Here is an 11269-nt window from a genome sequence, read left to right as displayed (position 1 = left end):
TACAACAGCATATTTTGTTCAATAGTAATAATAGCATTTTCACACATTTACAATGTGAAGGAAACTTAAGGTGTTTAAGTTTAAAATTAATAAACACTGATCAGTGAGGCTAATTGGAGAAAATTGGCTTCAGTTTCCGAGGGGGCATAAAGATTGGAAACTATCCGTCCACTGGATAGTGGTCGGCATACCGTAGTTTGGGTTTTGTGTCAGTGAAATGTGTTTGCATTCTATGAAGTGTCTTCAACAAAGATTTGACAGGCTGAAACTGCAATGTACAACACTTATCCAATAATCCCACTATTAGCTAATAGATCAGAATAAATACTAAAGAGAAACACAAAAACAGTCTTCTGTTCAAGATTTATTGAATACTTTTTAGTGACAGCTTATTTACATGGAACAATCGTCAATGTTATAAACTCGTGAAATGTGGTCTCAATTCCTCCTCTATCTTGTTCCTGGTTCTGTTGTTGGAATGACTGGAATGTCAACAAATGTCCCATCTTAAAAAGGGATGGGTTATTACTTGATAGAAAGAAAAGAAACGTACAAATGTAAAAGATAAAGGGAAAACCAACTTTTTATGTCAACTGTGTTAAATGCTGAGTGATCAGTGCAATGTCAGTTTATTTTAAGTTTAATTTATAAGCAACAAAATAAAGATGTGATTAAATGAACATTATGCAGTGTTTTAGAGAGGATATGCCTTGAAAAAAAACTTCAAAATACTGGAAGCTTTTGTTAAAAAGAAACAAAAGTGAGGACAAAAAAAAATTGAGTGCTAGTTGTTTGAGCTAGCCTGTTCCATTTGCACTTCCCCTTGTTCACTCTCAGTCTTCTGAGCACCAAAAGGTCCCACCAGCCAGTTGAGCGGCGTGTTGTGTAGCAAAAACTCCATGACGCCATCCAGTGAATGTTGAACCTACGAAAGATACACACCAACAGCAGTTAATTTATAATTACAGGCTAACCTTTCTCACGAGAAAGACTAATTGTGACATGCTTAGTCTTATCATACACCTTTAGGATGCAAGGTGCATCTCAAGAAATTAGAACGGCAGCAAAAATGTAGTTTGTTTGAGCAATTCAGATCAAATGTGAAAGTTATATCAATATATATTTATTACACTTAAAGTATCTGAATATTACAAATTTTATTATTTTTTTATGATTTCAAACATGTAATGTTCTGTTTTGGCATTTGTCAGTTGTCTAGAAGGCAGCCACTGATAATCTCCACAAGGTGGGTTAGTTGCATAAAACTATTCAAATATATATGGTATGACTGGAATTTCAAAAAATGTCCCATATACATTTTTTATTGGAATACTCAAATTTCCTGAGATCCATCATTGACATGTTATAACTACCAATATTAACAGAAAAGACCATCTTATCTGTGTAATACATTTAGATTGGAGTTTAAACTGAAATACTCAAGTCCTTTTGATGATATTCTAACAATACCCATAAAACCCTGTGTGTGTGGAGATAGTAGAAGACCTGTACTCATGCAAAGTAAGGAAAAAAGTTGAATAATAAGTCAGACATATCTTCCAATGCTGATGCATCCAAAAACTGTACTTAAAACGGCATGGAAAATTTCATACTTGTTTTAGGTGATGTCGGCTTCGCTCTAGCAGGACGGGAGTGAGAGTGCTGGCGTTTCCGAGCGATGTCTGCAGTTCTTCGGCGGCTACCTGGGCACTGGTCAACTGTTCCTGGACTGTTCCTGGCAGACCCTGAGCACTGGAAACCACACTTGAGCACGATGCCCTCAGTTGGTCACTCAGGCCTCGTACCATAGAAAGGGCGCGGGATTCCAGCTGCTGTCAGAGTGAAAATAACACATTTCAGTATGCAGCTCTATTGCAGAGTTTTCTGCGGCAGAGTGAGCAAAGGGGTTTCAGACAAGTTGATAACAAAATATCTGAATGTAAAAGATTTAAAATCTAAAAAGTAAAAGTAAATATGAAAAAAACCATTGAAATATAAATATAAGATGCAAGTCACAGTAAAGTAGGAAAAGACTGTGATCAAAAACATTTCAGTCAATTAAAATCAGTCTATAAACTTTCAAATAAAGATCCAGGCTTGGCACATAAAGTCAGTGTCAGTATCCGAGGATGTAAATTTTACATACAGAATGTGAGATTACAAAACCAAACTATGAGTTACACTCCAAAATAGTTAAATCCTGACCTCAGATTCATCTTTGGACCCATCTGGTTCTGACTCAGTCAGTCCCTCTCCCTCCCGTTTCTTCTTCCATTCGGTCCAGCGCTGCAGCAGCTGTTCTGGAGCTCCTGCTATTTGGTTGCCTGCTGTCCCCAGACTGGCACGGGCGCTCTCCACCAAGTCCAGGGTGCTGGTAATCTGAGCCACCGCAGCGTAGGTGGCATCTCTGGCCTGGCGTGCGCGGCCCAGGGATTGCTCCAGAGCTCGCTCCTGCACCTTGGCAGAGAGTTTACCCAGACGGACAAAGTAGCTGGGGTTGGCTGACGTAGTCGACACCTCAGAGTTGGCAGGCTCAGCCACAGCAGCTGGAAGAGAAACATAATAATCTCTTAGTCACACGCTTTATTTAATGGTTACAAATGTAAGGTAGTACTGTTAATTCAGTTTTTAATAGTGTTAAAAATTGAACAGTTCAGATTTAATATCCCCACAGTCGGAATTTAATGCAGGCAATATTATAAGACCTTTTTGGTGTCATTTTTCTTGCACACACTTCATATTTGGGGCAGCAGCTGGATATCGTTATGTCTGCTATATAATATACTATACACACAAGTTTTTTTATTCTTAATTTTACTACTCTGCAACATAGTTTGAGGGTGCAATTATTTAATGGAACAAATAAAATTCATTGTCTATCACATCACTACATGTTCAGTTTGATTTGAAGAGTTTTAATTTAAAGCACATCTAATTTCAAACTTTGTAGATTAGAGAAAAATCTCAATTAAAACTTATATCGTTTTACTTTGTTTGTTGAATAATTGCATTATACCACCTCCCCAATAAGAAATGCTTAAAATGTTCAAATTATTGACATTCTTGTTGTCCATGTTGACTGAAGGTAAACTGCAGAGTGCTTTTCTTCTGCTGTTATGTTCAGGGTGCATTTTCACAGCGCACAATCACTCAATGTCCCCATGAGCATCATTTCTAACCTGGAGTACTGCAAGTTGTCACAAATGTATGACATCACAGTAGCAGGTGTCAAAACTGTGTGTTGGAAATTACAGGAACTATGTGAGCCAAAGGAACAGAAGGTAAGTTCAAAGCAATGCCCCGACTTCCTCTCTATGAATAGCACCTAACTATTGATGACATCAGCTCGTAGCATAATTAAATCCAATAAAATCCCATCATCCGTCCTGTGTACAGTCCTATTTATCACATTAGGATGCCATTATCATCAAACCGTCAGACCACTCCTCTCTGCAGGGGCAGACAAGTGGAATCAGTGGTTCTGTTTTTGAACAGAAACACGATCATTTCCTCATTTAGCATTGGTACTGACCCAGCTCCCTCTCAGTAAGTGGCAGGTTTTGATCAACCCAGTCCTCAGATCGGCTGAGGGCCAGACCCATCCCACTGCTGACCATCTGGCCCATCCTGGTGCCCATGACGGTGTTGATACTACCACTGACCGCCGCCCGGGTCAGCTCGACGCCACTCATCACAGCGCCCAGCACCGCGTCTTTGGCCCCCGTCACTGACTGGTACACCATACCTACGGTGTCTGACACCACCTGGGGGAATAATGAAGAGACAAGGTGTCAGAGATTATGATTTTTTTTTTGCATATGGTTCCAGTAGAAAAAGCAAAACATAAAAAACAAAGACAAACAAATTCACTGCTTTTTAAGTTAGGGCTCAGATATATTCAAGATAATCAACAAATTAAAGATGCAGAATGATAAAAGTTAATTTATTTAAATGTTTAACTAAAGCAAACAATAGAAGTCCCAGTCAGACTAGAGAGCAAGGTGACAGTAGCGAAATAAAAAGAAAACCTGTTCATAAAAGCTCTGGATTTCAGATTAGGGTGATGGTTCATTATCTAATAAGACAGTGATGCAAAAGCAAATTGACAAAAATAGCAAAGGAGTGTCTTCAAGAAAATGTCCTGTATAGAAAAATGAGAATAGCCTTCAACAAGTATGCCAAGCTCAAACACACAAACTCAAGAATATTTGAGTAAATGATTTCTCCAAAGGTGTTTTAACAAAATTACAGGCCATTAGTGAATATTAATTAAACACTGGATAAACAAGCTTATTAAAAAAAAAGCAGCTTTTTTTTGGAGCCGTTGTAGTTTTGTCATGTTTTATATATATACATCTATAATATAATGTAAGGCTATCTTGTCAACAAGATGAAGCTCGACAGAGACTACATCCTCATCAGAACAATGACCCCACAAACACTAGCAAAACAGGATGGCTGAAAAGAAACAGAGTCATAGTGTTTCAAAGGTCCAATCAAAGTCCAGGCAAAAACCTGACTGAACTGCAGTTCAAGATCCAGTATAGTTTTCACTCCAGCCTCTCAGGGGATGATATGCTGGTTTATAAATTATCTACTAAGAAGAGGAGAAGAAAAGAACTGTATAGACGTTATTTATACAGGTTCTTCTTGACCTTGTCAGCTGGTTGATGAAGAATCGGCAGCGTCTCTTCCATCTTATTGAGTCCTTTCAAGGCATACTCATTCACTGTGGCAACTGAAACAATATGCAGAATAGAAACTTACTTGAAATATAAAAATAAGAAGAGCTACTATTGTAGTCAGCACAAAAATAATGACTCAACTAATGTGAATGGATACACATTTTTGTTTACAATAAAACAGCAGCAAAGAGCTTCAGCAAAATGTATGGTGAAATATGTGCAAAGTTTGTTTTTAGCCGATTCGGGAAATTATTTTTAAAAATGACCATGAAACTCTCAGGCAGACCAACCTCAAGCTCATTTCACACTTTTTTTCTATTTGAACTATAGTCCCCATTTAATTTAATGGTAGATTTCAGAGAACATTTAGGAACTTTAATTGCATACACATTACACCACACTTTGGAGAGAGGAGAACCTTACGTTGTGGTTCGATCATGCCCAAAACAGGTTTGGACCCCGTGCTGGCAGCTGCTCCAAGAGTGCGGACCCCACTCTCTGCAACATCCATCACCCCCTTCAGCAAGGGTACGTTGTCTTTGGTGCTGCTGTAGGCATTGGAAACAGCCTCACAGGCTGAACTGACCAGAGGCAAGTGGCTCACTCTTGTAACAACATTCTGGAACCAGAAAGAAACATTTAGGGTCGCTTAGAAAAAAAAAAAGAAGAAAGAAAGAAAGGGAAAATACACCTTTTTCTAAAACAAATTGGATTTCTTATGCTTTCATTTACATTTGGTTGCATTACTACACTGACTTTTTTGAACCTGGAGATGTTACAAGCGTAAAATAAGTTATAATTTGTATTAGGTGTGGCGGTGGATTTCTGTGCTCCTCACCTGCTGCTCTCCATTAGCTGGTTCAGTTGCTGCAGCTCCAGCCTCATTAGTTTTCCCGCTGTCTGCCATTGTGACTGCTGGGTTCAATCTCTGACACAGAATACAGAGAGAGTTAGAAATTGAGATTCACCTCACTTTGCTCCGAGTGCATGATGAAACACAGCTCCGTCTCTGGAAGTCTTTGTTAAAGTGGCTGATGTACTTTATCTAGCAGGAATAGCTGTCCTGTCAGATGGTTTAAATGCATGAAGAAAGAAAGTTCAGCCATGTTAAATCCATTAGTCAACGCTATGATGCAACAAGGATGAAACTGGTATAAAACAATAAAACTGGGCTGCCACTACAAACAGTTCAAGCCTCCATAGAACTCTGATATTTAAAATGTTTAACTATATTTTCTCATTGACTTTGCATATCTCTATTTTTTTTCAAATAATATAAATATTATTGGGATGTTCCTGGATATGAGTCGCATGCTTAAAGTAAGAAATATATTTTAAACAGAAAGAAGAAATGCTTTGAGAAAAAAGTAAAACAAAATAGCCCAACAATTAAAAAAAAAGCTTCAAATCTGCACCCAGGACCAGAAAAATTGTTCAGTCTAGCTGTGACCCATCCATTATATCTGTTGATTTAAGGTAGTTCAACTTTTCTTAAAAAAAAAAAGGAAAGAAAAGTTTGGTTTTTGTTTAAATAGAACAGGAGATTTCATAAATACAATTCAGTTTAAGTATTTTAGATTTTAAACAAGAGTTGTTCAAATGCAGTCCAGAGACTTAAACAAAACAGTAAAACACGACTTCCCTTCAGCACAAAACTGGAAAATGTGAAATGGATTCCTTCAGCATCACTGCCAGGTGTAAGCAAGATTTCCTGATAGTTACTGATAGATATTTTAATAGTTACTGCATGAATAACTGTCTTTCGGCTGGCAACAAGTTATTTAACCCCAACTGATGCAATGAGGTGCTTCTCATTTCTTAAACAAGCATGTTGAAAGACACAGCCTGTGGTTGTGGAAAAGATGTTAGTGAGAAGGATCAAATCACTGGCATGCATGAAGCAAAAATTTATATATATATCTCAAAAGGATATTGTAGAAGTTATTAGAACTGGGTTAACAACTGTCCAATGCATTATTAAAAACTGGAAGGAAAGGAAAAAAATAATCAATTTCAAGGAAGAAATGCGGCTGAAAACTAATGATCACAATTGGTGATTATTTCAAAATTTGGTGACATCAAACTGGAGAATAAACAGTAGAACTCAGAGTTATGTTAAACATAAACAAGGGAAACTCAGGGTATCAGATTTGAAGTCTTGTGTAGCCATAAGAAAACCATTTATCAGTGATGCTAAACATCCATGTTCTAGAAGTTTAATGAGATGCCATTCTTTGCAGACGTTCTCCAACAGTGAGCTTTTCAGCTAATCTTAACCAGTTTTGCCATTTTTCTTGCACTAAATGCATTCATTGACTCACTTCTATTGGGGATTTGTTCCAATTTCTTCTGTATCAGGTTACTCTACTGAAATAAAATGATTTACTGATTTATTTTTAAGGTAAGATGATTTATTTTAAAGGCATGTTTGCATCTTAACCTGTGGTGCAAATACATTTGTCTGCATCTGAACGTGTGAGGTAACGCGTCAGAGCAGGTGGTTTCTGATTGAATTACGATATGACTCACCACTAGGCAGTCAGGTGTTGAATCAGTTCAGCATTTCTGTCGAACTAAGACCAGAAAGAGAATTTGCCTAATCGGATGACCAACCTCAGCAGGCAATTCCTTCTATTGATTAATTTCCTCTTTTCTCATCTCTGCCCAGCATTGGGTCACAGCAAAAAAAAAAAAAGGGGGAAGGAAAGAGGAGAGCATCCACTGCAACAACCTTATGTCTCTCTGGTGCCCAAAACATGTGGATCACATCTGATTTTGCTCTACCAGATGGCACATAGAGACATAAATGGACTCCACCTGTCTTCACCTGTCTTCGGAGACAGTTAACAGCTGCTCGACAGGCTTGTCCTGATGTTTTTGACAAATAAGTCACAGAAGGACATGAGTTTGAGCCTGAGCTGGGAGCAGAAAGAGTGGGCTGACCAGCTGCAACATGTAATCAGCCAGAAGAAAATGCTCTCGTAGACCTGTTACATCCACCTGACAAGAGGAACTGTTCAAGGAGAAGGCAAATTGTGCTGCAAGAAGCTTTAGCTGATTTTAATAAAGAGATACTCTTTAATCATTTCACATATTTGAGATGTCAAAGGGAATGAAATATTCCCTCTGATGTTTTCACAAAACTGTAGCGTTCCAACAGCCTCCGTGAGCAAAGGAAGATTACAATTTATTGCAACAGCTTGGTTGAGCAACAGGCCTTCTTCCAAGTGTCAGCTGGTGACATCTTCATTGACTTTATTATAAACCAAAGTCTGACTTTATAAGCGCTGAAGTCGAGCACAAGATAAATCTGAGATAAATATTCTTGAGATACGAGAGACGTCCAGGAGAAAAGAGGTTGTCAGTCGTAGATAAATAATCAGCCCACTGACAACAGATTCCCATAAAACATTCACAGGAATCCTGCCAAGCACTCTGGCCAGTGAATTTTAAAAGTCCTTACAAAGCTCACAAACAATCGGTCAGAAAAATAATGCTAGACTCCGTTTGAACCCACAACTCAATACGACCTTTGATATTATTGCTAGTACTGATTATGAGCTCCATTAGGATATTTGATGTAGTAGGTCTGGTGGGTATAAAACAAAAGACACTGACCGATTTTGCAAGTTAGTGATTCTCTAACTCTGTTAGCAGGTTTTTCTGTATTCTGTCAAAAAAAAAAAGATTTATAGAAAAATATATGTTCTTAGTAATAGACACAGTTTGATCTGTTAGAAATTAAGTCTAAATTTTCACTTAATTAAAAACAAAAAATCTCCAAAAGTTGGGATTCAAGAACGGAGAATCAGTTTTTTCCCCAACCTGAAAAATCCAACATGTCTGTCTATCACAGAAAACTGAGTAATAGGCACTGTAAAGAAAATACAAATAAACTTTAATAATAAAATATTTTACAGGTGGTACTATTCAATAACCCTCAGTGAACATACTTCTACAATTTCTGTGCCAAATACAGAGAAATGCATTATTAGCTTATATTAACCATACTTACTGTAGCTTGATCACTAAGAACATCCATTAGTAAATCCAATTGTCATTAAATTTTTAGTCAGGTTTAATGTCATTCCAAACAGCATTCGGAGGCAACTCTGACAGGTAATATGGACGCAAAATATTGCAATATTTTGTGGTATTTATTGAGAGTACAATAAAAGTGGTGACCAAGAATAGTTTTGCTAGAAATCTACATAAAGAGTCAGGCCCTCCCAAAAAGTTAAATTTTATCATCAGAAGCCCTATTTGCTACACTTATATCACTAAGTAGCAAAGCTGTGTTGTTAAAAACGGCATAATTGTGCTTAATCATAATTTGAAAAGCTAACAAAAGTCTTTCAAAAGTAAATGCCAAGAATATCATAGCATCAGAAACTCCAAAGATATTTTTTTTATTCTTATGATGATGATAAATCATATGATAAATGTCTAGTCCTAACTGTGGTACTGGTAGCCACCAGTGATTTTTGTAACATAATCTGGAATTTTTTTTTTACATCCATTAATTTTATTGTGATCAGTCAGTGCAATATGGAAATTTATTTTTGCTTTTTTTAAAATTATTTTCCCATCTGCAAAAACAACAGGTACTTGACACCATTAGTTTTAAAATTTGTGAAAAGTTTGGAAACCAATTATAAGGAATCAATGGGGGTCATTTGCCGTTTCTTCAAAACTACCATCCCCATCAAAGAACCTGTAGCACATTGTTGATTACATTTAGTTGTAGAATTAAAACAACATTTCCACAAATGAGTTTTTGTGTGCAATAACTTTCAGGAAGTCAATTGCAATTATCAGGCCTCAAACATAATTGGACATCATTATTAGCCAGTAAAAGCCTGATCGGTGCCTCTTTATCAAAAACAAAAAACTACATTGTACAAATCCATATTTTACCACAGTCATGGCATTCACTTTTGAATGCCATAAAAAAATTAGTATGTATTTGAGGCTAAGATATTTCTGTATAAAATAAACAGAATTTGCTAAAAATTGAGATTTCTTTGCTTTAAAAAAATAACACTGCCACATTCCTGCCTAAAACAATATTAACATAATCTTTCTAAATATTAATAATAATATTGACAATAAGCACCTCAGATTATCTTATTATTGGGGTTTCACTGTCGCGCCTTTCACTTTGTGACTAATGAACTTTAACCCAGATGAGGACATAGAATTGGTGCTGTGGCTAACATTGCTCATGTTGAAATCAGCGTTTTAGTCATAACCCCAAATAACATATGTTAGGGAATATTAATTGGAAAAAATTGAAGAAAAAAACCCTCACATTATATATCCGGGCTGAAAACGACAAACGCCCTGTTTGTCACACAAGTTGGCGTTAGTATAGCTAGCTTAGCATCAGCTGGCCATTTGAGGTTTCTGAAGCAGCTTTAAAAACATAACGAAGCAGCGAAATAAAATACCCACCGTACTGACGGACCGGTTCCTCTCTGCCCTGCAGTGACCTGCGACGTCAACGCTGTTCAATGAATGGACCCAAGTCTTATCAGAGTCTTTCTACTTCTGAAGTGTTGAGCAACTATTTAATGCTGGAAAGAGGCGGGGCCTTGCAATGTTTTAGCAACTTTCAGCCAATTAAATCACAGCACGGATATGACACACACTTCACATATGGTACTTCCTGTAACTTCTGATTCAATGTGTAATTCGGTTAAGTGGGAAACGCTAAAACATCACGTTAGATGCATTTTAAAACTATTTTGTTTTAAAAAGCCAGTTTTTAAAACAAAAACTGAGACAATTTGTTGTATTTGTTGTAAACTGACAGTCTGTTAAGTTGTAGCATCTCAAGTAGATGTAATTCTGGAATTTGACTTGCATAAATTACTCGATTTCTTATTTCAATGATCCGATAATGCATGCATTATTTTAAAGTGTGTACGGGTGTAGTTGTTTAATGCAAACACAATTTCTGTTTTGTTTAAAGAGCCAGTTGATTTTTGTTTTTGCTGCTCACTATTTCTCAATTTACTCACCGTTCAGTTTGTTTCAGCTTAAATTTATTGTCACAAGCAAAAGTCCTAGCAGTACTTTGTACTTTTGATAGCGCACACATTGCATGCACACAATACCAGCGCTAAAGCATGGTGTAGCTCTGCTTGCACTGTGGTGAGACTTGAATACTTATGCTCTTTGTTAACTGAAAGCATCACAGCTCGATACTTGCTCTCTGACACTGGAATATCACCCCTATGTTGAGATTGTTTCCATTATGGTCTGAAGCAAAGAAAATGAGAGCACTTGTGGATACTCCAAGCCGACCTTTTTTGGCTCAATGAAGAAAAAACAAAGACTGACAACAAAATCCCTGTTTAACACAATGCCTAAGTGTCTGGATAAACTCTCCAAACACATCACACTGAGCAACTTTCTCAGACAAAAGAAAAAACTAATTCACCCTTAGGATATAACACACCAACACAATTTACAGCTCAGTGGAGTGGGAAATGTAAAGACCTTTTTATGAAGGAGTCTTACAGGTCAAGACTCGCAGTCAGACTGCATCCAACTGATAATGGAGTTTACTTTGTGAACGG

General features: G+C 37.2%; 1 protein-coding gene across 1 annotated transcript; it reads right to left on the bottom strand.

Moving 5' to 3' along the window:
* Window positions 1-347: 347 nt before the first annotated feature.
* On the bottom strand, window positions 348-10275 carry LOC102237500 (perilipin-2-like). The gene is made up of 8 exons (XM_005795734.2): window positions 10140-10275; window positions 5524-5613; window positions 5109-5304; window positions 4656-4738; window positions 3533-3764; window positions 2206-2546; window positions 1614-1832; window positions 348-925 (listed from the first exon to the last, which is right to left on the bottom strand). Exons 2-8 carry the CDS (start codon window positions 5590-5592, stop codon window positions 785-787), a joined length of 1281 nt encoding a protein of 426 aa, XP_005795791.1. The 5' UTR covers window positions 5593-5613; window positions 10140-10275; the 3' UTR covers window positions 348-784.
* Between the last annotated feature and the right edge of the window lie 994 nt (window positions 10276-11269).

The sequence above is a fragment of the Xiphophorus maculatus genome, chromosome 9 (genome assembly GCF_002775205.1).
Source record: "Xiphophorus maculatus strain JP 163 A chromosome 9, X_maculatus-5.0-male, whole genome shotgun sequence".
NCBI classification, from domain to species: Eukaryota; Metazoa; Chordata; class Actinopteri; order Cyprinodontiformes; family Poeciliidae; genus Xiphophorus; species Xiphophorus maculatus.
Note: the sequence above shows the minus strand (reverse complement) of the source record. Positions and strands in the feature narration are given on the sequence as shown.

What these genes read in the sequence shown, in the direction of transcription:
- LOC102237500 (XM_005795734.2), bottom strand. Translation starts at nt 5,592, where the DNA reads ATGGCAGACAGCGGGAAAACTAATGAGGCTGGAGCTGCAGCAACTGAA. An exon ending in CAGCTAATGGAGAGCAGCAG is followed by an intron (nt 5,305 to 5,523) that starts GTGAGGAGCACA and finishes TTCTGGTTCCAG; the next exon opens with AATGTTGTTACAAGAGTGAG. An exon ending in GGTCCAAAGATGAATCTGAG is followed by an intron (nt 1,833 to 2,205) that starts GTCAGGATTTAA and finishes TCACTCTGACAG; the next exon opens with CAGCTGGAATCCCGCGCCCT.